The sequence below is a fragment of the Aquarana catesbeiana genome, linkage group LG04 (assembly GCF_042186555.1).
Source record: "Aquarana catesbeiana isolate 2022-GZ linkage group LG04, ASM4218655v1, whole genome shotgun sequence".
In the NCBI taxonomy this organism is placed as follows: Eukaryota; Metazoa; Chordata; class Amphibia; order Anura; family Ranidae; genus Aquarana; species Aquarana catesbeiana.
This window is the reverse complement of record NC_133327.1, coordinates 540,610,069-540,637,797: the sequence shown is the minus strand read 5'-3', so window position 1 is coordinate 540,637,797 and position 27,729 is coordinate 540,610,069. Positions and strand designations below refer to the sequence as shown.

The window sequence follows — 27,729 nt, the reverse complement described above, 5'->3', positions numbered from 1 at the left end:
CATCTTTGGTAAGAACCCAGGGTCTGTCTTTAGGATGACTCTGTCTTCTAGAATTTGGAGGAATGGCTCTGACAGAGAGAGCTTGGATTTCACTAACTCTACGGGCTGAAGTGATTGCCACAAGAAGTACTGTCTTGAATGTAATCAGTCTTAGAGAGGCCTCAGAGAGATTCAAAAGGCGACCCCAAAAAGGCCTTTAGAACGATTGATAGATCCCAGGATGGAGCCATGTTAACTCTAACTGGTTTGCGTCTGGAGATTGCTTTACAGAACCTAGCAATGAAAGGGTCTCCTTGTAACCTTTTCTTTAAGTATACACTTAAGTCAGCTATCTGAACCTTAATAGTACTAGGAATTAGCCCCTTGTCTATCCCCGCCTGGAGAAGCTGTAGGATACTTGCTGTATCCATGTTTACCTCACCTCGGCTATTCAGCCAGCTGTTAAATTCTCCAGACTTTCCCGTAAATACCTTGGGTGACAGGTTTTCTACTCTGTAGCAAGGTCTGAATCACTCTTTCAGTCAGGCCCTTGCTCCTCAATATTTCTTCCTCAGTAACCACGCTGAGAGGTTCAGCATGGTTACTTGCGGATGAAAGAGGTCCCCGAGACAGAAGGTCTTGTCCTCAGGGAAAACCAAAAAACACAAAAGAAAAAGCAAATCGATGAGGACTAGGCAATATAGCAAAAATATAAATTGATTTTATTGAAAAAAAAATTCACTTAAAACACCAATTACAACATGGTCAAAAAACCAAAATACCATCACCACCTAATAAAATAGACAACGTTGTCTAAAAACAAGACACAGATGGCCACCACTTCCACACACCATGCACACCTCTAAACAGACATGTGAGGAATGATATCTCCTTGTCTGCAGGGAAGTCTCAGAGGAGGTTGGTCTGTCAACCGCAGCAACGTTGTAAACCATGGTCTCTTGGGCCAAAACGCGCTACTAAGATTAAACACGTTTCCTCCTCTAGAAATTTCGCTAGAACACTCGTGATGAGGTGAAGCGGAGGAAACGCATACGCCAAACTGAAGGTCCATGGAGTTTGTAAGGCGTCTACTGCCAAGGGCTGATCTCCTGGGTATAGCGAGCAAAAATTGGGAACTTTTGCATTCTCTGTGTTTGCAAACAGGTCCACTACTGGTTTTGCCCAGTAAGCTGCCATGTATTCGAACACTTCCAGGTGTAGAGACCATTCTTGATTCGAAACTTGTTGACGACTCAAGAAGTCTAAGGACAAAATAAGTGCAGCGCTAAAGCTAAATATGAATAGTATATCATACTACAAATAACCATAAACCGGTAATTGATCCACCAAAAATAAATGAAAAAAATAAAAATTATAAAACAGAGAACAGGTCTCCCATAGAAGACAAAGACAGATGTCTCACCATATACCACAAGTGAAAAAATTATTGTGTAAAGTGATAAAATAAGTCCCAATTATAAATATTACAAAAACTCAAAAAAGTCCATAAACAGGGTGAGTTGATGACCAGAGTGCATATATTCAGATGAGATGTGACATAGGTGAGTCAAGCATCCAAAGTGATTCGCACCCAAGTGAGATATGAGGCTCCTTACCAGCTCGCGGTGACCACCATAACAGTGGTCTCACCAGGCATCTGGGAAATTATCAGGTCACCCACAAACCTATATCGATATCCCCAGTAGTAAGCGTGGTACTCAAAAAAACTCAGCAAGGGGACCAGGCTCCTCCCCCAAGTCCGGCTGCACCGAGGACGACTCCGTGTCTGTGTCCGGTCTCCACTCAGCCGCCTGGGAACCGGCAAGCTCTACGGCCTCTTCGGGGGACGCGGAACTTCAGCAGGCGAGCACAGTGCAGGGCTCCAGCGGAGCTGAAATTACCGCTGTTAGCTCCTTCCAATTGGACGAGAGAAGAAGTTTCTCCTCTGACATCCACCTGCCCTGGGCCCAGCCTGAGTTGAGATGGGCCCTCTAACCCCAGCTGCTCGCATCCGTAGTTAGTATGGATGTGATAAAGATCCAGAGATCCCCTTTGTTTAAATTCTGTGTCCTTCCACCACCAGAGGGAGCATTTTACTCTGGTAGGGATTGAGATCTATTCTTCCAGATCCCGGTCTTTTAACTGTTCCAACAAGAACCTCTGAAGGTCTCTTTTTGGTGGAACCTGGGCCCATTGTACGGCAGGAATGGCTGCTGTCATAAGTCCTAAGACCGACATCACCTCCCTCACTGTACATTTGGTGCTGCTTTGAAGAGACAGTCTCTGCTACAGCGTCAATATCTTCTTCCGGTAGGACTATTCTCTGCTCTACCGACAGGATCTTGTACCCCAAGTACAGAATTTCCTGTTGGGGTAGTTTTGGACTTGTCCAGACTGATTATCCACCCCAATTGACTCAGGCTGAGCTATGTTAACTCTAAGTCCTGTTAAGTTGTTTCTCCGAGTGGGCCGTGAGGAGTAAGTCATCTAGATACGGAATGATCAAGACTGACTGTAGTCTTAATGGAACTAGTGCCTCCCTGAGAACTTTAGTTAAGATTCTCGGGGAGGACGACAGTCCGAAGGGAAGTGCTCTGCACTGAAAATGATAAATTTTGGTGTCTATCTGAATCGCCATCCGAAGAAATTTCTGGCATTCCTTCCTTATTGGGATATGTAGATAGGCATCCCTTAAATCCAGGGTAGCCATAAACACCTCTTTTTGGAGAAGATTCCTTATCGAGTAAATGGACTCCATCTGAAACTTTTTGTATCGGATGGAGAGGTTCAGAGGTCGGAGGTTCACGATTAGTCTGAACTTTCCAGACAGCTTTTTTACCACAAAAACATGCGAGTAAAAACAGTCCCCCTGTTCCTGAATATCTTGATCCACCATTTCTCCTATTAGCAAAGGTAAGGTCCTGGCCTTTTCTGAGTGCCTTGGAAGCTTTGTCACAAGAAACTTTGAGGGTGGATCGCTGTGAAATTCCAGCGCATACCCTCTTTTATAATGTTTAAGACAAACTCGTTTGAGGTTATCTTTTCCCGCTGGGAGAAAATTCACTAACCTTCCTCCCACAGGAACCCTGATGTCACTGGGGTTTAGGGTTTGGATTGAGGCGGTTAAAAAAAAAAAAAAAAAAAGTATGCCCCTTTTCCTTTTTGTCCTGACCAGTGTTTTTTGGGTTAGAACTCCTTCTGACTTGGAGGGTTCCTTTGAGGGACGAAAACATTTTCTTTGAACATTTTTTTTTAGTTGGAAAGGTTTTCTTTTTAGCCGCCATTCTAAGGCAGTATCCAATTCAGCCCCGAAGACTAAGTCTCCTGTAAAAGGGACACTGCACAGGCGTGTTTTGGACACCGTGTCTCCCCCCCCCCCAAGTTTTCATCCATACTGACCTGGCTGCGACAGAAAGCGCTGCAGTTTTGCCCGTAAATTTTACGGAATCAGTGGAAGCATCAGATGAAACTTGTCGCCTTGAAAAGCATAGGGAAGGTTTTCAAGAGCTCCCCCCTAGGCGTGCCTGCTTTTAAGTGGTGTTCTAGTTGAGATAACTAGAACTCCAGATTCCTAGCAACACAAGAAGTGGCTAGAGCTGGTTTTAAACCTGCCATAGAAGCATTCTAGGCCCTCTTTAAGACTATGTCTGTTTTCCTGTCTATTGGGTCCTTTAAATAACCCATATCCTCAAAAGCAAGGTCAGACTGTTTTGAGACTTTGGACAGAGGGGCGTCTAGTTTAGGATTTTTATTCCAGACCACCTCTGGGCTCCCATCAAAGGTGAATCATCTTTTAAGGGAATTAGGAAAGAAGACTTTATCTGGCTCGGCCCACTCCTTGCAGACAAGGTCAGAAAGCACTTTATGTATAGGGAATACCTTAGCTTTCTTTTTCCCCAGAGCCTCATACATTTTATCATGTCTGGTCAATTGAGTTTCTTCCTCATCAATTTCCAGCGTATCATAAATAGCGCTCAACAGCTCGTCTACTTCCTCAAGAGACAGCTTGTATTTTGCTGCTTTGTTAGCTACAACCTGATCCTCATCCTGGTCTGAATCTGCGTCAGAGGATTCAGGGCTAACTAACACGGGGCTATGCTCCCTGACTGTACAGGGCTCCCCAGAGCTGAGTGTTGTAAGGCATGGTGAGGAGGGAATCACAGCTGCTTTACTGGTGGAAGCAGACGTGTTTACATCTGCGATTAACTCCCGGAGAGATTTAAAGGTTGATGCCATCTCATCTTTAAAGGAGCCAAGGAATTTTGCCAAGGGAGAGTCTGCCTCTGTTTTAAGTAAGCCTGCAATACACTGTCTGCATAAGGCTTTGTTAGAGCCTGAGGACATCATATTTCCACAATTAGGGCATTTTTTGCAGCCTGACTTGTCTTCCCTTGTGGCATCCTTAGCCTGAAATAAAGAAAAGGATTTCTGATGCTAAGATAGTTTATTAGCTCATTAAAAACACCTGTGCTGCAACCACCGCTGCATATATCCAGGACTGTGAGGTAGCCACCACCATGGGGTACTACAAATCCCAGCCTTACAACAAAACCCCAGAGGAAAAAAAAAAAAAAAAAAAAAAAACCACAGTAAGGGCTTGCCCAGCAGCCTACCTGGGTTTGGCTGGTGCCTGCATCCACCGTAGTGTCCTGGGGATTAGCCTCCATAGTCCCCCTCTCGAGCTCCGGATCCTGCCGCAGTCCGGTATAGCTGGACGCTGGTTGGGATTTGTAGGCCCAGCGTGGGCTTTCCCCTTCCTCCTTGTGCCTCTAGAGACCCGGAACCGGAAGTCTCGGCATACAGCGATGACGCAGTTTTGCCAGAAATGACGCTTGGCGTCTGACCCCCACCGCCATTACAGCAAGGAGCTGGGATGGAAGATTCCATCTATACTGCTCCTGGGGGAAACCTACATCACCCTGCCACTGGCACACCTCGGCACTGGAAAGAGGGGGGGGGGGGTAACGGGTCTGCTCCTGTCAGCTGGACGGTGCCAGAGCCCAAAAAATAAGTTAGGACTAACCTGGAGACCGCTGGATAGGACCCAGTTCCCCTGTGCGGCTCCGCTCCCTTCAGGCAGCCCGAGAGATAGAGTCCTTCTCCTGGTTCCTGGCAACATGTTCCTCCGACGGAGGAAACACAAATGACTGACCATGAACCTGGGGGACCGCCTTTTGTGGCAATGTGTTTCCTGGGTCGAAGGAAGGGACTTCATCTCTCAAGGGCTGTCCTGGAAGACAACTGGGGGAAAAAAAAAAAATATTCCAAGCTTTGAACATCTCACGGAGCACTGTTCAATCCATCATTCGAAAATGGAGTATTGCACAACTGCAAACCTACCAAGACATGGCTGTCCACCTGAACTTACAGGCCGGGCAAGGAGAGCATTAATCAGAGAAGCAGCCAAGAGGCCCATGGTAACTCTGGAGGAGTTGCAAAGATCCACAGCTCAGGTGGGAGAATCTATCCACAGGACAACTATAATGCCCCAACCACACGACCGGACTTTGACAACAAAACCGTGGATTTTTGTTCAAAGGATGTTGGCTCCAACTTGTCTTGCATACACACGGTCACACAAATGTTGGCCAACAATTATGAACGTGGTGACGTACAAGACATACGACGAGCCGAGAAAAAGGAAGTTAAATAGCCAGTGCGGCTCCTTCTGCTTGATTCCGAGCATGCGTGAACTTTTGGGCGACGGACTTGTGTACACACGATAGGAAATTCCAACAAAGTTTTGTTGGTGGAAAATTTTAGAACCTGCTAGCCAACATTTGTTGGCGGAAAGTCCAACCACAAATGTTCGATGGAGCATACACAGTCGGTCTTTCAGCCAACAAGCTCACATCCAACATTTGTTGTCGGAAAATCCGATTATGTGTACGAGGAATTAGTCGTGCACTCCACAAACCTGGCCTTTATGAAAGAGGCAAGAAGAAAGCCATTACTGAAAGAAAGCCATAAGACTTCCCATTTGCAGCTTGCAAGTAGCCATGTGGGGGACATTGCAAACATATGTAAAAGGATGTCCTGGTCAGATGAGACCAAAATTTAACTTTTTGGTCTTAAAGCAAAACGCTACATGTGGCAGAAAACACTGCACATCACACTAAACACACCATGCCCACCGTGAAACAGTTTTGGGGGATGTTTTTCTTCAGCAGAGACAAGAAAGTTGGTCAGAATTGATGGGAAGATGGAGGGAGCCAAAATACAGGGCAATCTTAGAAGAAAACCTGTTGAAGTCTGCAAAAGACTTGACTGGGGCGGAGGTTCACCTTCCAGCAGAACAAAGACTCTAAACATCCAGCCAGAGCTACAATGGGAATGGTTTTGATCAAAGCATATTCATGTGTTAGAACGGCCCAGTCAAAGTCCAGACCTAAATCCAATTGAGAATCTGTGGCAAGTCGTGAAAAATTGTTTATCACAGACGCTCTCCATCCAATCTGACAGAGCTTGAGCTAATTTTGCAAAGTAGAATGGGCAAAAATGTGACTCTAGAGGTGCAAAGCTGGTAGAGACATCCCCAAAAGACTTGCAGTTGTAATTGCAGTGAAAGGAGGTTCTACAACGTATAGCTTCAGGGGGGCTGAATACAAATGCATGCCACACTTTTCAAATATTTGTAAAAAAAAAAAATGTAAAAAAAACATTTATCAATTTCCTTTCACTTAATTATGTGCCACTTTGTGTTGGTCTATCACATAAAATCCCAATAAAATACATTTACGCTTTTGGTTATAACATGACAAAATGTGGAAAATTTCAAGGGGTATGAATACTTTTTTTAGGGCACTGTATGTCCACTTAGCATAAAGGAGAGGACACAGACCAGTGATCCGCCTGATCAGAGGACAGATCCCCGCTGAGCTGGCAGAGTCTGCCCCATGTGGAAGGGGCCTAACAGTATGACAGTATTTGTAAAACAGAATAATCAATACTTACGGTGCAATAATGGCTCTTGCAGGTCTTTTTGAAGTTTGTGCTTGGGACAGCCAACCTTCCAACTGGGCACTCAGCTGGGGCCCTAAAATAATCAGAAACCAAGCCATCAAAATGTGAGAATAGAAATAATTGAGCACTTGTAACACAAACCGTAAACCAGTGTTACAAAATGTTTCTTCAAGTGCTACCAACTATATGCATTTCAGAATCTCTGGTAGAAGTTTATTAATCTACATTTTACAAAGTAGCACACCATTTTATTGGTCTGTGACATAGCGTGCCCAGTTTGGCTAGGTTCACATCTATGCGGTTCTGCGTTCATGTGAATGGGCTGCTGTCCCTGTGTTTCCTACAAGAAAAAAGGGTACTTAACCTTTTAAAATGCAGCTAAAGGACCATGCGTTTCTGCACATGGGAATCCGAACGCTATTCAGCATTTAATGGCACCCCTATGCGTTTTCTTAAGAACGGGGCGTTGTGTGTGCAGCTGCAGGACCACGTGCAATTTACTAGCACTCCCGCACAGATGTGAACCTAGCCTTGGTGGTACCGAAGAAGAGGAATTTGAGCAACACTGGTTATGACTACATGAAAAGATCGCCAATAATGCAAGTTTAACAGCAACAGTGCTTAAAGACTACCACACTCATCAAGGTTATGAGTAATAATGTAGAATATCAGCAAAAGCCCAACTAGTCTTAAAATGCTCCTTCCCCCTTCCAACAACTATACTAACATGTGTAAAAAGGATGTGTATACTTACCCATTTTCAGCCTGCCCTGGTCCAGTCACATGATTAGTCTCCCCTGTACCAGCCAGTGATGGCTGCAGGGTAGAGAATGGACTGCTAACAATGGTTGTACCATGGAAGTCTATAGGCGACGTCATCACTGACAGTTTTCAGTTGTCAATCTAGCTCCATCCTCCCTCACATTCTGGGCTCAGAGCGGCAACAATATGATCTGTTGATTTAGCTTAAATGGGCAAACAAGATAAGTGCACTTCGCTGATCATATGTCTCTTCTGCAATAAAACAAACTCCCCTCCCTGCTCAGACTTTAGAATTTCAACTGAGCTGCACATGCACAACTCGCAACTCAGGGTACATTCTCGGCATGGTGGCTTGGTGTTGGGGTGAATGAACTCCTGCACATGCATAGGAGTTTAGTCATCCTGCACCAGCCAATCAAGAAGGCCGAAGTCCAGAGGTCAGTGTCGAGGAGAGACCCCATGGACACTGGTTTTTGCGGAGCTTACTTCCGCTTTAAAGAGAAGGGCTCTATTGAAAGCGAAAATCTAGGCTAAGCAACTCTAGGCATTTCTCTGGATTTAACTTCCTGTCAGGTGAGAAGTATGAAAGCAATTACAGCCTCTATGATTCTCAGAGATTTCCTTTAAATATGAATTCTTACGTTTTAAAGCCAAGATAGATGCCAACATGCAAATAACATTCCTCCAAATCAGACCCTACCGTCTACCCACTGACTTAAAGGGGTTGTAAAGGTAAAAGTTTTCACCTTAATGCATTAAGGTGAAAAAACATCCGACAATACAGGCCCCCCCAGCCCCCCCCCGTTTTACTTACCTGACCCCTCAAAGTCCCGCGCTCGCTCCCGACATCCTCTTCGCCGTTCAGCCTGGCCGTTGATTGGTTACAGTGGATGGATTGAAAGCAGCACAGCCATTGGCTCGCGCTGCTGTCAATCACATCCAATGACATGGCGCCGGGGATGAGACTGTGAGCGGCTATGGCCGCCGGCTGTATCATGGGAGTGCGCCCACAAGCACTCAACACCATGCGAGGGAGCTCGCATGAAAGCGTTGAGTCCTAGCGGGGGGGGGGGCCGAGACAGCCGCCGAGGGACCCCAGAAGACCAGGTTCGGGGCCACTCTGTGCAAAACGAGCTGCACAGTGGAGGTATGTATAACATGTTTGTTATTGAAAAAAAAAAAAAAAAAAAATCATCTTTAGTGATCCTTTAAGAATCATTGAGTGCAAGTCATTCAATGAGAGCACTTGCCACTGTAAGCAATCACATGCTGAAAAAGGTAACAGTTTTTATAGCATACTTCGATGCATAGTGGACACTTTACATTCAAATTTAGATTTGTCAGTTTGTAAATTTACATTAGGGCTCATGCACACTACATCTCAAAGAAGCTCAAAGCGGCTCCTACAGGCTTTTGAGCTCTAATTTTTTTTCTCCCTGGAAACTCCTCTCAATGTTAGCCAATGTGTCCATGCACACTATGGCTATTTCAAGAGTTTACTGGCATATGCTCTTACAGGCAGAAAAAAAACCCCAAACTCATGTTTTTTGAGAGGAGCTTTCAAGCAGAAAAGACGCCCTCCTACCACGACAGGAAACATGTTAACCTCCACCGGATAAAAGGGCGGTCCTCCAGGCCCCATGTGAGCATTTCTCAAAGAACCGTAGGACGTACCTGCATAACATATGCATAATACACATAACAGGGTGGGAAACCGGTTGTCCTGGAAGACTCTCAGAAAAGGAGTTACCAGTAAGTCTAACTCAGCTAAGCCATCTGTGAGTGCGATACTGGACCCTGAGACAACAAGTCCTGTTTCTTTGGAAGGCTCAGTGGAGGCACTGAGACCAGAGTCTGCAGCAGAGATAACCCATGGCCTCTTGGGCCAAAAAGGGGCTATTAAGATGAGATTTGTCTTCTCTAGAAGAAATTTCCGGAGGACTTCTGGAATTAGCCTGATTGGCAGGAAGGCATAACAGAAGCTGAAAGGCCACGGAATCGCTAGAGCAGCAATCCCCAATGACTGATCTGCTGGGTTCAGGGAAAATAAAATTTCTGTTTTGCAATTGTTCCGATTTGCGAAAAGATCTGCTTTGGGAGATCCCCATCTGTAAGTTCCACAAAGATCTCCAGATGTCTTTAGAGGCCAGTGCATCTCACTCTCCACTGCTCTTAAAAGAAACGCTAATACAACTCGCTGGGCTCTATTAGATAAGCTCAAGTTTTGGAGACACGATTACTTTCTTCCCTGTCCCTACACACCCTCAGAGAACTTGTAAGTGTCAGGGCAGGATTAAGGGATGTAGATATGGGTAGGATCGAAGAGGCACTACTTCGACTAAGATAGACCTACGACAAGGCTAATAAACCACATACGCTATTAGCGAGACAACTGCGAGAGCGAGCAGCGATCGCCTCAACTCCCCATCTTAAAAATGAGAGGCACTCTCCAATCCCACCCCACCAAAATTACCCAGATCTTCCACGATTACTATTCGACATTATATAAACGATCTGACTGTCCCACATAACCCCTCTCCGCCTGACCTATCCCAAACGATTCACTCCTACTTAGACTGATTTACCTCAGCTCTCCCCTTCTGCCCTAATGACCCTAAACTCCTCCATTACAGAGGAGGAAGTCACTGATACGATTAAAACCCTGCCGAATAATAAAGCCCCGAGACCCGATGGACTACCGTACCATTACTACAAAACCTTTTTATCGCACTTACTCCCCCATATGACAACCCTGTTTAATTTGTTTGTCTAATATACCTGTCCCGAGGGATATGCAAACTTCCTATCTCACGTTGATTCCCAAACTGAGAAAAGACCACACTCTGCCATCTAACTACAGACCTACAGCACTCAACACAGATTTGAAAATTTTTACGAAATTACTGGCAAATAGGTTAAACAATTTTATGCCATCGCTGATACATAAGGATCAGGTGGGATTTATCCCTCTCCACCAAGCAGGGGACAATACTCGAAGGGTCATTGACCTTGTGGAGGTTGCCAACAGGACCAAGTTAGAGGCACTTTTGCTCAGTCTTGACGCAGAAAAAGCTTTTGATAGGCTGAGCTGGCCCTTCCTGTTTGCAACTCTCCACAGAGCCGGAATTGAAGGCCCTTTTCTCCAAGCCATTTCCCACTTATACTCATCCCCCTCGGCATTGGTCCACACCCAATTCGCTTTATCTTCCACCTTCCCAATATCAAATGGAACCCGACAGGGCTGTCCACTTTCCCCTCTCCTTTATGCCTTGTGTATTGAACCCCTAGCAGCCCATATAAAGGAAGAACCCAAACATTCACAGTATCCCAGTCCGGACCAGAGACTTTAAGATTTCCTTATACGCTGACGATGTCCTCACCCTGACACAACCTCGTGTTTCTCTTCCGAATCTATATTTCGGAGCTGGATTGATACAGTGCCCTCTCAGGGTATAACATTAATAACTCTAAAACCGAAGCCCTCCCCCTTAATATACCTCAGACACCAACGCTCTTTTACAAACATTTAACTATTCCTGGAAGACCTCCTCCTTAAAATACCTCGGGGTCCACCTCACTCCCACATACGATACCCTTTATAAAGCCAACTTTCCCCAGTTATACACCTCTATTAGAGCTTCCTTGGCCAAATGGAAGTCCCTGAAGTTGTCTTTTTGGCCGCCTAGCGACCCTGAAGATGACAATTCTACCCCAGCTCTTATAGACGCTTCCTATACCCATACCATCTTCACACCTCAAGAGGCTCCAGGGCGACCTGATAAACTGATATTCCTAAAACATGTTTTTTTTTTTTTAGTTACCTGCAAATACGGCATTATGCTCAATCTCTAGTACCGAATCTTCAATTTTCCCCTCTAATTGAATTTGAAAAGCTGTGTTTAGAGGGCTCGTCCCCCTAAAGGTATGATCTCGCGAACCTATCAGCTTTTAACTTTGGATCTATCACCAACCGGACCACGTCATGCATATATGGATAAATGGGAGCGGGCCCTGGGTGTGGACTTACCCCCACACACATGGCGGCTCATATGGTCTCAGGCCTCTAGGAGCTCTGTTTGTACACTCTATAAAAGAGAATATAAGATTCTGTTTCATTGGTATCAGACACCGGATCTGCTCCACGCCATATATCCATTGGCTGATTTTCGATGCTGGCGATGCTGTAAAGATAGGGGGACGCTATTTCATATTTATTGGACCTGCCCTCTGATCATTCCCTATTGGCAAATGGTGCATTCCTTGCTCCAGTCCATCTTTGATGCTGAAGTGCCCTTTGATCTGAAGACCTTTTTGTTGGGTCTTCCACCGATCTCTCCCTCTCTAAATTGTCCAAAAAACTTGTCACAAGTACTAACTACTGCATGATGTCTGGTGGCCTTAAAATGGAAAAAGAGAACCACCTTCATTACCTGAGTTGCACTCCAGGATCAGAGATGTCAAGAGAATGGAATATCTGACAGCCTCTCTGAATGATACTCTTGAGAAGCATAAATCGCATATGGGAACTCTGGGTCCTCTTCAAAAACCCCATAACTTAATGCTCCTTACCCCTAGATTGTATTTGACTGATTGCCTTTTCTCTTTCAAGAGATTCCGGGCTCTGGAGGCAGATGGTTGCTCTTTCCTTTTCTTTACTTTCTACTGCTCTCCTTCCCTTCTCACTTTTTCTATCTTACTCTTCCCTTTTAGCCGATTATTTTTGTTTCGTTACAAGGTATAAATGCTGTATTATCTGAATAATAATTTGACGATGTTGCCACGTGGTTATTAATCTAGCCAGTCTGTACCATCTGTTTGCTGATTTTATACCAGAAGTACTATTGCTGCTACAAAATTGCATTTCCTTGTATCTTTCATTGTCAATTCTTAATTTTTATTGATTTTTCCAAGGAAATAGTCAATTTTTTTTTTTTTTTTTTTGAAAAAAGATGATATCTGGATGAAGGGACCAATTGTCCCAACACCAGGTAGCAGCTGAGATAATCTGCCAGATAGCTTTTCATCCCTTTCAGATGCACTGCTGTGATTGAGGCCAGATTCCCTTCTGCCCATGATAACCCCCTGGGCTATAGATTGAAGCATCCGACTTCTCATACCTCTTTGTTGAGGTAAGCAACAGTAGCGATATTCTTGGATAGAAACTGGAAATTGTGACCCAATTTCCGTCTGAAATTCTTCCAAGGCTCTCTGAACTGCTAGCAGCTCGCTTTAATTCGATGAAGCTCTTGCTTCCCTAGGGGACCATCTTCCCTGTGCCATTGTGTTGCTGAGATGGGCTCTCCATCCCCAGGAACTTGCATCCGTTGGGATCCTCTGGGATATAGGAATGGACCACTGCAGACCCCTTGTCAAGTGAAGGTGCGACCTCCACCACAAGCTTTTTACCCTGGAGGGTATCCAAAACCTGGAATCTAAAAAGGAACTTGTGTCTCCGTCCCAGTTCCTTAGCAGAAACAGCTGTAGTGGGCGTTGATGCAACCTTGCCCATGGAACTGCGAGAAAGCAAGAGGTCATCTGACCTACTGCTCTTGAGATGGCTGAGGGAAATTGACTGATTGGTCGTAAGGCTGACATTGCCTGAATCATTTGAGATCTTTTCCTGTGGGAGGAAGACCTTCCAGCTTACTAAGCAAAATTGGTACCCCAGATAAGTCACCCTCTGGGTCGGAATCAGGGAAGACCTTTCTTTGTTGATCAACCAGCCCAGGGACTGTAGGAAATCATGTATGGTCTGGAGATCAGGCCCTCCTGCCCCTCATCCATCCATTTAATGCACAGGCTTCCATTGTGGTGACGCTTATAAATTAATTAGCGTTAGGACTGCAAGCATACACTGGGTGCCTGTGAAGAGGCCTTGCAGCTTATGCATGCATTTGCAAATGCGTGCCAACTAAACCCGTTATTAATGCAGACTATTAGACAGGTTAATATGGACAGTTGGCAGACTGGTTGTTGAGTTAAGCTACGGAATGTTCTGTTTTTGTCTTTCATGGTCTGGAGATCAGCTTCTAATTTTTGGTATGCTGCTGCCACCACTAGGCAGTCACCCAGGTAAGGGTTGATAGTAATTGCCTTTATCCTTTAACTGAGCCAGCCCCTCTCCCAACACCATTGTAAAGATGCATGGGGCTGAAGACAATCCGAAGGTTAGGACTTGGAATTGAAAGTGACGGATCCCTGTCCCCATCTTGACTGCTAGTCTCAAAAATGTCTGGAAAGCTGGATGTATAGGGACGTGCAAATAGGCATCCCTCACATCCAAAGTGGCCATGAAGCAGTTCGAGTAAAGCAGATTTTTGATTGAAAACAGTTGCCATACGAAAATGCTTGTACCTGATTCGGTTTAGAGACCGAAGGTTCAGGATAAGCCAAATATTTTCCTGATAGCTTTTTGATGACAAAGATATGGGAGTAAAAGCCCTTGCCTTGATCTGATCGGGGGACTGGGATCAGGACTCTTTGATGCATCAAGTCTCCAATCTGGAGGCCCAGGGCTGTCGCTTTTACCCAATCTTGGGGTGGGAAGGTGACCAATCTATGGTGGCTGGGAAGAGAATTCCAGCCTGTACGCATTGGTCACCAGGTACAGGATAAATGGACTTGAGGGGACTGCTGCCCACTGCGGGAGGAAGGCCCTCAATCTTCCTTACACTGGGAGACAAGTCCCTGTGGCTTGGCGGGTTGTTGAGGGTTAAACAAGACCCCCCTCCCCCTTATCTCTGCCTTTGTGCCCTGTTCAGTGTTTTGTGCCTATTGTCCTTTTCCCCTCCACCCTGCTGCCTACTCTGGCCACAAAATTTTTTTTTTGGCTGACGGCTTTTTCTTATTTTTGGGAAAGGCCTTTTTTCTATTGGCCATGCGCTCTAGTACCTCTTGTAGCCCAGGTGCAAAAAGATGATCACCTGTTAAGGGAAGACCACATAAGCGCAATTTAAAAGCAGCATCGCCTGACCAGGTTTTAAGACAGAGACTTCTTCTGGCCAAATTCACCAAGGCTGAGGTCCTAGCTGTCATTCTAACCGACTCTGCGGAAGAATCTGCCAAAAAGCCTGCTGCCCGAAAGAGAAGAGGGAATCATTTCAGAATCTGTTCTCTTGAAGTTCCTGCCGAAAGATGCGTTTGTATTTATGTCAACCATACTTCTAGGTTTCTGGCTACACAAGTGGACGCAAGGGCTGGTTTAAGACTAGCAATGGATAAGTCCCAGGCCCTGCGTAGAAGGATATCTCCTCTTTTATCCAATCGGATGCCTAAGCGCGCCCAGATCGTCAAACGCTAGGTCCGTGTTGTTTTTTTTTAAACTTTCGAAAGAGGTGCGTCAAACTTAAGCCTTGTACACACGGTCTAATTGTTGGACGACCGAGCGTCTGATTTTTGTCAAAAGGGCGTGTGCAGAATTTTGTCTAGCATACGATCCACAAACATAGTGACATACTATGAGGGTATAAAGAGGAAGTTAATTTCTCAAGCGCCACCCTTTTGGCCCCTTATGCTACTTTCGTGTTAGTAGAATTTTGGTGAGCGCCGATTCGCGATTTTCAGATCATACAAAACAAATGTCTTTTAAAATACGTTTGGCATAACTACATGCAAAAGCAGCTTCGTTATTCCATTAACCCTTTCATGACTAAGCCTATTTTTGAAATTTGGTGTTTACAAGTTAAAATCCATATTTTTTGCTAGAAAATTACTTAGAACCCCCAAACATTATATATATTTTTTTAGCAAAGAATCTAGAGAATAAAATGACGATTGTTGCAATATTTTTTATCACACGGTATTTGTGCAGCGGTGTTTTAAACGCAAATTTTTGGAAAAGTGACACTTTCATGAATTTTAAAAAATCCAAACAGTAAAGTTACCCCAATTTTTTTGTATAATGTGAAAGATGATGTTACGCCGAGTAAATAGATACCAAACATGTCACCCTTTATAATTGCACGCACTCGTGGAATGGCGACGAACTACGGTACCTTTGAATTTCCATAGGCGACGCTTTAAAAAAATTTTACGGTTACCAGGTTTGAGCTACAGAGGAGGTCTAGAGCTAGAATTATTGCTCTCGCTCTGATGATCGCGGCGATACCTCACATGTGTGGTTTGAACACCGTTTACATATGCGGGCGCGACTTCCGTATGCGTTTTCTTCGCTGCGCGAGCTCGCGGGGACAGGGGCACTTTAAAAAATTTTTTTTTTTTTTTTTTTATTTAATTTATTTATTTTTGTACTTTATAAATTGTGTTTAAATTTTTTTTTTTTCTTTTTTACTTTTATTGCTGTCACAAGCAATGTAAACATCCCTTGTGACAGTAATAGGTGGTGACAGGTACTCTTTATGGAGGGATCGGGGGTCTAAAAGACCTCCCATCCCTCCTTTACACTTCAAAGTATTCAGATCGCCGAAAACGGCGATTCTGAATACTGTGTACTTTTTTAAATTCGGCGCCATTGGCAGCCGAGTAAACGGGAAGTGACGTCATGACGTCGCTTCCGCATTTACAAGAAGAAGGCTGGAACGAAGCCGCTCGCAGCTTCGTTCCAGTCCGCCCCCAGCCGCCGAAGGCAGCGGACCGGACACCGGGCCTCCCGATCGCACGGGAGGCCCGGTAACAGCGGCGGGAGGCGGCGGGAGGGGGGGGATGTCCCCTCCCGCTCCTCCGGTATAACAACCGAGCGGCTTTTAGCCGCATCGGTTGTTATATTCGGGTAGCCGATCGCCCGCTGAAAACAACGGTACCGGGATGATGCCTGCAGCTGCGGGCATCATCCCGGTATAACCCCGGAAAGCCGAGGACGCATATATGCGTTCGGTCGGCGGGAAGGGGTTAAAGATGATAATTTTGACATTTCATCAACTGCCGCGTCACTAATGTTAATTCTAGATTACGAACAGTAGTTTACAAGACCGACCGCTTCCAGCTCATTCCTTGGTTCCGATCATCGTGTTTGTACTTTCGACTTGTGTGACGGATTTGTGTACTGACCATCCAAAAATCAGACATGGAGCCATCGTTCGCCAAAAATTTACTAGCCTGTCATCCAACATTTGTCTGAAAATTGGAAAACAATTGTCGAAAGAAGCGTACTAAACGGTAAGATATTCGAACAGCCTGTCAAACGTCAATCCCCTTCCAAATATTACATCGTGTTTACAAGGCTTTAGGATTTTTGTTCCAAAGATGCGCTGAGTCCTCTTCAAAATGGAAACCTTTTTAGGTTACCGGAAAAATAGGATTTTTATAACAGCTTACCTTTTCTTTGAAGTACATCACGGGACACAGAGCCATAGTAATTACTGTGTGGGTTATAGGCCACCTTCAGGTGATGGACACTGGCACACCCTAAGACAGGAAGTCAACTCTTTATATAACCCCTCCCACTACTGGAAGTACCTCAGTTTTGGTAGCAAAGCAATACACAAAAGTGTATACCGGAAAAAGGAGAGGGACCTTTGTGTCCCGTGATGTACCGTATAACACGCACTTTTTCCCCCTGAAAATAGGGGGGGGGGGAAATCAGGGGTGCGTGTTATACGCCGATAGCGTACCTCAGAGAAGTAGGGGGACGAGCGCCGCCGGAATCACTGAGCCGTCATGTCTTGTTTACTCGGCTCTGTCACACACACATCCTGCCTCCGCCATGGGCACTGGACCAGTGTCCTGTCAATCACAGGAGCTGGTCCGATGGCGGAGGCAGGACGTGTGTGTGAGAGCCGAGCACTGTAAACAGAAGATGACGGCTCTGATTCCGGCAGCGCTCGCCACCCTCCTGATTTCCTGCACTGCATAAGAGATGGTGAGGCTGTGAATAGGCAGACTGCATTGGAATGGCGCAGATCAGGCTGCAGATGGGCACAGAGGCTGTGAATAGGCATCAGGCTGCATTGAGGCTGCAGATGGGCACCAATCAGGCTGCATTGATTGGCACTGACCATTATTTTGCTTCAAAGTGGTTTATTTGAAAAAAACTTTTCCTGAAACTTCCCTCTTAAATTGGGGTGCGTGTTATACACCCATAAATACGGTACTTCAAAGAAAAGATTTTACAGGTAAGAGGTTATGAAAATCCTATTTTCTAAACCGTACATCACGGGACACAGAGCATAATTACTATGTGGGATATCCCAGAGCAATGCAAACTGAAGGGAGGGAGACACAAAAAGTAGGGCACCATGAGATCGGAGGACTTGTACTGCTGCCTGCAACACAGTGCGCCCAAAGGCGATATCCTCATGCCTTTTTACATCCACCCGAGAGAAGCTAGTAAATTGTATGGACTGAAGACCAAGTTGCGGCCTTGCAGATTTGAGCCATGGAGGCTTGGTGATGCACTGTCCGCGAAGCACTAACAGCCCTGGTAGAGTGCGCTTTGATTTGAAAAGGTGGAACTTTCCTCTTTAAACCATAAGCTCGAACAATTACTTGTCAAATCCATTTAGAAATAGTAGATTTCAATGCTGCCTGTCCTCTTTTAGGACCTTCAGGCAATACAAACAAAACATCCATTTTTCAAATATGACACAAATATGAGCAGTCGCCTTTAACCACTTCAGCCCCGGAAGGATTTACCCCCTTCCTGACCAGAGGGTTTTTTGCGATTCGTCACTGCGTCGCTTTGACAATTGCGCGGTTGTGCGACGTGGCTCCGAAACAAAATTGACGTCCTTTTTTTCCCCACAAATAGAGCTTTCTTTTGGTGGTATTTGATCATCTCTGCGATTTTTATTTTTTGCACCATAAACAAAATAAGAGCGACAATTTTTAAAAGAACGCATTTTTTTACATTTTGCTATAATAATTATCCCCCAAAAATATATAAAAAAATATTTATTTTTTTTCCTCAGTTAAGGCCGATACATATTCTTCTACTTTTTTTTTTTTTTCCCCAAAAATATCGCAATAAGCATTTGATTTGTTTGCTCAAAAGTTATAGCTTTTACAAAATAGGGGATAGTTTTATGGCATTTTTATTAATTTTTTTTTTTACTAGTAATGGCGGCGATCAGCGATTTTTATTGTGACTGCGTTATGGCGGACATGTCGGACATTTTTTACACATTTTTGGGACCATTGTCATTTATACAGCAATCAGTGCTATAAAAATGCATTGATTCCTGTATAAATGACACTGGCAGTGAAGGGGTTAACCACTAGGGGGCAGGGAGGGGTTGTGTCCTAGGGGAGTGATTTCTAACTGTCAGGGGGATGGGCTGGTGTGTGACGTCACTGAGCTCTGCTCCGATGACAGGGAGCAGAGATTGAGTGACACTTGTCACTAGGCAGAACGGGGAGATGCTGTTTACAACGGCATCTCCCCGTTTGTCCTCTCCGTGAGGCGATCGCAGGTATGCCGGTGGCGATCGAGTCTGCGGGACCCGCAACCCGACTCACGGAGATCGCGGCAGGCGCGCGCACACGGCGGCAAATTCAAAGTAACGTACGGGTACGTTACTTTGCGCAGCTGTGCCGTTCTGCTGAAGTAGAAGTACAGGAGCCGGTCGGGAACTGGTTAAGTAGACTGACTGCTCTCACCACATCGAGAATGTAGTGACTGTTCTTACATAGAACCGGGTTCTAGAAAAAGTGAAGGTAGAACAATATCCTGGTTTAAATGAAAACTTGACACTACCTTAGGTAGAAATTTAGGATGAGGACGCAATACTACCTTATCCTTGTGAATTAAATATGGCTCTTTACAAAGGGGGAAAAAAAAAAAAAAAGTAGCCAACTCTGATAACCTTCTTGCAGAAGATATGGCTACCAGAAAAACTAGATTCCTTGTCAAAAGGAAGGGAATATGTTGTATTGGCTCACAAGGCTGTTTCTGTAATGCTGACAGAACTAAATTCAAGTCCCAAGGGTTCAGGGGTGACCTAACCGGAAGATTAAGCCGCGTTACCCCCTGAATAAAGCTATGAACCAAATAATGCGAAGCAACTGGTCGCTGAAATAACACCGATAAGGCCGAGGCCTTTGATAGTACTCAAGGCCAGCTTCATTTCTAACCCCATTTGCAGAAAGTCAAGGATTCTACCTAAGACATACTTCCTGGGATGCCAACCCCTGGGATTCACACCAGGAGACATATCCCTTCCAGGCTCTATAATATGATTCTGGAGGCCAGCTTCCTTGCATTAACCAAAGGAAGATACCACTGAACCTGACAGCCCAAGCTTCTTCAGAATGTGGGTCTCAATAGCTAAACCGTTAAATTTAGCGTTTGTAAGGTAGGATGGAATACCGGACCTTGCAAGAGAAGGTATGGACGTGGTGGTAGGGTCCATAGGTCCCCTACCGCCATCTTTATGATCGCAACATACCAAGAATCACCGACTTCCCTTCCTGCTCAATCCTGCAAGCAGCAGAACAGGAAGGAATGCATAAATCAGTGAAAACTCATTCCATGGGAGTACCAAGGCATCTGTTCCGCAAGCTAGCGGATCTTTTGTTCTTGACACAAAGTTGGTCGATCTTTTTGTTGAACCTGAACGCAAACAGATCTACATCCGGAATCCCCCATTTTTGACATATTGTCAGGAAGATATCGGGGTGAAGAGACCATTCTCCCGGGAACAACTGCTGGCGACTCAAGGAGTCCGCCTGCCAAATCTCTATTCCTGGAATGAAGACTGCCGAAAGGCAAGGTATGTTGTTTTCTGCCCAAGTTAGGATATGATTCACCTCTCTGGGCTGCACGACTGCTCCCCAACACGAAAGGCTGGCATCTTACCACCATCTAGGTAACTGGTAGAAAGGATTTTCCTTTCTGCAGATTCTTGGTTATTAACCAACTGAGGCTCTGGCGCACCTTTGGAGACAAACACATTGGGAAATCTAGAGCTTGGCCCTTCTTGTTCCAAGCCGATAGTATACTGTTTTGCAGCAGTCTCAAATGAAACTGAGCATAAGGAACGGCCTCAAATGAAGCTACCATCTTTCCCAACAACCTCATGCAAAGTCGAATAGGATTCTTCTTTGCCTTGACTACCCGAAATCAGCTCCCTTATGGCACGGATCTTCACCTGGGGTAAGAATACCCTCTTCTGGGCTGTATCTATGATCAAATCCACGTATTCCAATCTCCTTGATGGTTTTAGGGAAGATTTCTCTAGGTTGAGAATCCAAACTAGGTATTCCAGGTAGATGGCTGTGGTGACCATACTTTGATCTAAGCGGGCTACCGACTGGTCTATCAAGAGCATATAGTCTAGGTAAGCTAAAATAGTTATACCTTGAGCCCTTAATCTGGCTAGAGGATGGGACTTCTTTTGTCCCTGGGGTTGACCCTGAGGTTTACCTCTTGAATTTGACGGTGGAGGCCATTGTGACTGCCTGGAGGCTGATGCTCCTGGCACTGGAGAAGAGGCTTGTTTAAATGAAATACACTTACTCCTTTTCCTAACTGGCAAAAGGGTACTTTTCCCATTAGAAATTCTTGGGATGTATTTATCCAGATCATCCCCAAACAGCCGTTCACAGTGAAAAGGGAAACTAGCCAGGAGCTTTTTGCATGGTGCTTTGGCTGACCAGTTTTTCAACCATAGTATTCTACGCATATGCACCAGCCCAAGACTAAGGCGTGAGGCTTGAAGAACAGAATCTCTCATAGCGTCTATTGCAAAGCATAACGCCCCTGGTAGCTCGGCCAAATCTTGGGCCTGCTGATCACGAATAACCTTGAGCACATGTTTAAACTGGTCTCTCAAGGATTGATATACACCAATTGCTGCCAGTGTTCGTTAATAGGAATTCCAACTTTTTATCTGTTGGATCCCTAAGCATTTGAGCATTGTCTACCAGACAAATCAAACTTTTATTCACAGAGGATATAGCAGCGTAAATTGCTGGTATCTCCCATTTTTTTATTAAACTTTTCGTCCATAGGATAAAGTGTTGAAAACAGCGTTACCTGTTAAACTACTTTTTCCAGGAATCTTCCAGGACAGCTTACAGAGAGATAGGCTCCTCCCACCTAGCACAGGAAACACATGATCCACATCATAAAAGCAGCACACATTAGCCCCTCAGAATTAACAAATAACCGAAGGCTTCAGAATCATTAACCTTCATTTGCTTAGCTTTATCTTTACTCTGTTTTACATTGCTAATCACCAGCAAAGAAGGGAGGGAACTGACGCCGTCCTGGAAGATTTCTGTAAAAAGTAGTAAACAGGTAATAACACTGTTTTTCTAAGTCATCTTCCAGGACAGCTTACAGAGAGGACAAAATAGGACTACCTGATCAGGGCGGGACCACAGCCTGCAACACTTTCCTGCCGAAAGACTGGTCCTGGCTGGCAAGTAGATCCAGTCTGTAATGCTTTACGAACATCTGAAACCTGGACCAGGTTGCAGCCTTGCAAATCTGGAGGGGAGACGCTCCTGCCCTTTCAGCCCAAGTAGTAGAAACCGCTCTTGTGGAATGAGCATTTATTCCTAACAGAGGTGTCCGGGATGCTGCTTTGTATGCCTCCATGATGGCCGACTTCATCCACCTTGCAATGGTATTTTTGGATGCCCTTTTACCCCAGTTTGAACCTGCAACACAAACAGGCTGGTGGAACGTTGCCATTCCTTGGTGCGCTCTATGTAAGCGATCAAGCATCTCCTGACATCTTATTAAATCCTGCCTCCTTGTCGTTTTTAGGATTTCCGCAAAACGATGGTATCTTCCGACCTATGGAAGTTAGACGGTACTTTGGGGAGAAATGCCAGATCCAGCAAGAGGATAAGCTTGTCTTGCAAGATAATGCTGCAGAAGGGCTCAATCACTGAAAGCACCTGTATCTCACCAACCCTCCTAGCGGAGACTAGGGCCACCAAAACCACTGTTTTCAAGGTTAAGAGCAGTTTATCTTTTGGCTCAAACGGTGTTTTACACAGACTTTGCAACACAGTGGATAAGTCCCAGGGATGGAACCTCCTTGACTTGACGGCTGATGGATGCAAGAAATCTCTTGACCAGTGGCTCTTCTGACAGTCTTTGATTTAAAAAGCTAGATAGAGCCGATACCTGCACCTTAAGGGTATTGACTGCCAGATTTAGATCTGCTCCGGCTTGGAGGAAATCTAGGACCGCCAGGATCATGGCTCCTGACACTCTTATTGAGCAGGCACCAGGCCCCAAATTTTTTCTAGATTTTATTGTAAATAGCGTTAGTGAATGGCTTCCGGCTGCTAAGAATGGTATCGATTAATTTTGCCGATAACCCTCTCTGCTCTAACAGCTCCCTCTTAGAAGCCAGGCTGTCAGAGAAAGAGCTCACTTCTGGATGATTCACCTCTCCCTGACATATGAGGTTTGCCCTGTAAAGCAGTCTCCAAGGCTCCGAGATGCTGAGTCTTAGTAGTCCTGAGAACCAAGAGCTCCTGGCCAGAAAGGTGCGATCAGGATAAGCTTTGTGCTCTACACTCTTATCTTCCGGATAATCTTTGGAATGAGGGCAAAAGGTGGAAATGTAATGTATACACCAGATTTGCCTCCCAGGATTGGGATAGGGCATCTAGGCCCAGACTGAGATGATCTCTCTGTAGGGAGAAAAATTGTTCCACCTGCCTGTTCTGCCTTGTAGCAAAAAGGTCTATTTGTGGGATTCCCTATTTCTGCACTGTTCGAATCAAGCACCATTCTGTCTGAGACAGAATCTACCGGCTTAGGACATCTGCCAGAGTATTAAATTCCCCTTTTATATGAATAGAAGACAGGGATAAAAGATTTGCCTCCGCCCATCGAAGGATCTTTTCTGCTATCCTCATAAGACCTGGGATACCTGTACCTCCCTGCTTGTTGATGTAACTTACTGTGGTAATATTGTCCGAAAGGACCTGCATGTGTCTTCCCCTCAGAGTTGGGCCAAAGACTACTAGAGCCTTTAGAACTGCACTCAGCTCCATTGCACTGGGAGGAGGAGAGGCTGGCTTCCTGCCAATTCCAGACCCCCTGGGCCATCTGTGCGCCTGAATGGGCTCCCCACCCTTGACTGCTGGCGTCCGTGGTGACTGCCAGAGGGTTGTGTTGGGACCAAAGTCGACCTGCAAAGAGATTTGCAGGGATCAACCACCACTCTATTGAGTTTTACTTCCTGCGGGATCTCTGTCTGCCTCTGAAGAGATTTCTTCCTTCCACCCCAGACAGAAAGCATGAACGCTTAAAGTGCTCGAGTATGGAATTGTGCCCACTGGACTCTTGGGATGGCTGCTGTCATCAAACCAAGAAGCATCATTATACCCTGAATTGAGGTCTCTGTACATACGCAGAGGCTGCTCACCTCTGCAATTATCTTTGCCACTTTCTTTCGTCAGAAAAATTTTGGATGTGGTTGCGTCTATTAAGTATCCTAGGAATACTATACTTTGAGTAGGTACCAACTGTGACTTCTCCTGATTTACCAGCCACCCCAGCTGCTGAAGGTGTCTGATAGTTTTGCTCAGGTTCTGTTTCACCTCGTTTGCTGAGTTTTCAAAGACCAGCAGGTTGTCCAGATAGGGAATTATATGAAATCCCTCCAATCAGAATCCCCAGAGCTTCTGCCAAAATCTTCGTAAAGATGCATAGTGCTGACGCCAAGCCGAAGGGCAGAGCATTAAACTGAAAAAAAAGAGGGTCTTGAACCCTTTCACTGCAAACCTGGAGAAACTTCCTGGGCTCCTGTCGAATGGGGACATGAAGATAGGCGTCTTAGGTCCAATGAGACCATGAAGACCCCAGGGGTTAACAAATCTTTGGTGGTGTAAAATCAACTCCATTTTGAAGGTTCAAAATGAGTCGAAATTTCCCTGATGTCTTTTTTTATCAGGAAAACGTGAGAATAAAACCCCCCTTTTCTTAGGGTTGGGGGGGGGGATGAAGCTCATCACCTTCTCCTCCAGCATAATCTGTAGGAGGGAAGACAGTGGTTTCCTTCTCCACGTCTTTTGGGAGAATTGTGTGAAATTTTTGAGGGGGCAGCCCAAGAGCTCTATCCTGTACCCCGATTTTATCACACCCAGGATGAAGCTGCTGCTGGAAATGGTCTGCCACTGTGGGAGGAATGATCCCAAACTTCCTCCCACATAGCTGACAGTCACTTTGAAGGGTCTTTAGGTTGGGGGGGGGGGGGGGGGGGGGGTTTAAAAATTAAGCCACCTCTGCCCCCACCCACTCCTGTATTGCGTGGCTGCAAAACCCTTGTTATGCTGTCTTTTGTCCCCCTGATAGTTCCTTTCACCTGCTCTCTGGAAGGGACGAAAATTTCTTCTTTGCTGTTTTTTGGGGAAAGGAAACCCTTTCTTTTTATCGGCCAACCTCTCTAGGACAGATTCTAGCTCTTTACCAAAGAGCAAATCTCCATTAATGGGGAGGGAACACAGTTTGGCCTTTGACACGGTCTCCTCCCCAGGAGTTCAGCCAGATAGCCCTCCTGGCTTCATTAATTAATGCTGTAGACCTGGCCGAGAATATTATATATGCATCTGCTATATAAGCTACTGCCTTATTTAGCGTTGGTAAAGCATCCAAAGTCTTACCTGGGAGTATCTGACTGCAGAAGAGTGCAGAGCTGTTTAAGCCATAAATCAAGCATACGCGCCACGCATGTAGTGGCTAGTGCTGGCTTGAAGTTAGCAGAGCAGGCTTCCCATGCTTTCTTTAAGTACCCTTCCGCCTTTCTGTCCATTGGCTCCTTTAGGGTGCCCGAGTCCTCAAAGGAAAGCTCTGAACCCTTTGAAACTTTAGATAGGGAAGCATCCAGTCTGGGGCACTTTTCCCACAACATTGTATCTTCCTCTTTGAAGGGAAACCTTTTCAAATTTTTAGGGAAGACGACTCTTTTTGGTTTCTTCCATTCCTGAAGTACTGTCTTTTAGGGACGTATGTACCAGAAAGGTTCTGCTTTGCTTAGGCTGAAGGCCTGCATATAAAAAGGTCATGTAAAGAAAACTCCTGGTCCTCTGGCTCCTCCAGGTCCAGGGTGTCGTATATAGCCTTTAATAGTTTCTCTGTTTCTTCTGCAGGAAAAAGGGATCTTTGAACCTTGTTGGGTCTTTCCTCATTACAGTCCACCTCCTCAGGCTCTGAGGCGGACTCTGACCTCTCCTCCAATACTCCTTGCTGGTGGGCTGCCCCTGCCTGGGTCAGGACCATTGACCTAACACTAGTACTGGTGCCAGAAGTACAGGGGATAGGTTCAACAAGAGCCTCCTGCTCTCTGGATTTAAAGGACTGTAAAGTCTGTTTCATCCCTTTCTTCATTGAGTCCATAACACCTTTGAGGATAGGGCCTGTTTCTCCTTTGATGAGCTTGTCTCTACAGTCCTGACACGCACTTTTCTTCCACCCATAAGGCATTTTCTTGGTGCACATCGGGCACCTTTTTCTGGGTTTCTGTTTTGCTATCTCTGGGCTTGTGGGCTGTCCTGAAATGAATCAAATGATAGACGCCAGCACATTACTTCCACTGAAGACAATACCCGTTACAAAAACACCCTGTGTATAACAAAAATTCTAATCCAAGAAGCTTTTAAAAGTACCCACCACCAGAACCTATGCTAGTATGTGGGACACCTATCGACACTAAGCATAACAAAAAACAGGCTCTGGAAGAAAAAAAAAAAACGCCCCTGTGCCCCCCCCCCACCCCCCCACAGGAGGATAAGAAAAGGGAAGGAGCAGTCTGCCCCCTATTTTCTTACCTTAGGCCTGAATCAATGGATGGCGCCTCCAGAACTGCTTCCATGGATCCTGGTGTCTCCATGCTACTAGAAGCCTTCGGCACCATCTTGCTATTCGGCCCATATATAAGGAGGTGTGGAGAATCTGGGGCGGCGCTGTGGATCCGACGCCGCCCTCCGGCACAGCCCTGTTATACCCAGCTAGGCTTCATCTGGGTGTACCAAGATGGCCACCGCTGGACTTCCTGCTCCCACTCTGCACCACCAGCACGATCCACATGCTGGGGAAAGAAGCCCTGCACATGGAGATCTCTGTAAACAGCAGAAAAAAAAAAAAAAAAAAAAAAAAAGGAAGAGGTACCCGAACCATGCGTCGGCCTGTGCCTCCACTAGAACACCCTGCTATTTTGGATGGACCCACTGGATCACCTCCTCACTGAGGCTACAACTCAATCGGGAGAGGGGGTCTCTTACTTTCACCCCAGACTGCTCTATCAGGTCTCTGGGTGGCCCGAACTGACTCATACCGCAGGAGTACTACCCCTGTTTGCCCTGGGTATGGATGTCGGGAGGCCCCTGCCACCTAGCACGAAGGCCGGAAAAATAAACATCTGTTTGGGGTTCCTGACTGGCCGGAGGAAACAAATACTGAGGGGCTAATACATGTGTGCTGCTTTTATGATGTGGATCATGTGTTTCCTGTGTTGGGTGGGAGAAGCCCATCTCTCTGTAAGCCGTCCTGGAAGATGAATTGGAAAAACTTTTTAGGAGGATAAAAATGCTTATCTGGGTGATCCCACTCAGAATACATAAGCTTTTCCAGCAATGAATGGACAGGAAAAGCATGCACAGCTTGGGGAGGCTTTATCGAACCCAAACAAGAAGTAGGTTTATCAACCGACTCAGTTAAGGGTAGCATAAATGTGGAGCGGACCAATTAAGTAAGAGATTGATGGTACAATCTTTCAGATTGTGAATCCGATCCTTCCACATTTGATCCCTCAGAAGAGGAGTCATCAGCCTCTTTCCGGTCCCCTGAGAAAAATTCATCATCTCTCGCCCCTGGTTCCTGAGTTTGAGGGTCCTGGGGAATGGAAGGGGACCTATCACGCTTAGTCTCACTCTGGGATGCGATTAAAGCCGCTAACCTCTGCTCCAATCCTAATATGGTTGAGGAAAAAACCTCTTCAGTAACAGGGGCTGCAGTGTTGTAAACAGTTGCAACACTTGATGGCTCACTGACTAGTCACTTCAGATCTCTCAGGGGAGGGATGCCATTGTAGAGATGAGTTTAGGCTTTTTTGAGCTTGAAGGAGTCCCTCTTGAGCCTTTTTTTGGTTTCTATCTCCCCTTCTG

General features: G+C 45.6%; 1 protein-coding gene across 1 annotated transcript in view; it reads right to left on the bottom strand.

Moving 5' to 3' along the window:
* The window catches only part of MEMO1 (mediator of cell motility 1), a 111,967-nt gene that overhangs the window by 69,259 nt on the left and 14,979 nt on the right, over positions 1-27,729 (bottom strand). The window contains exon 2 of the mRNA XM_073627873.1: positions 6,934-7,015. Within this exon, the coding sequence (XP_073483974.1) occupies positions 6,934-7,015 (82 nt within the window). The remainder of the gene's footprint in view (positions 1-6,933; positions 7,016-27,729) is intronic.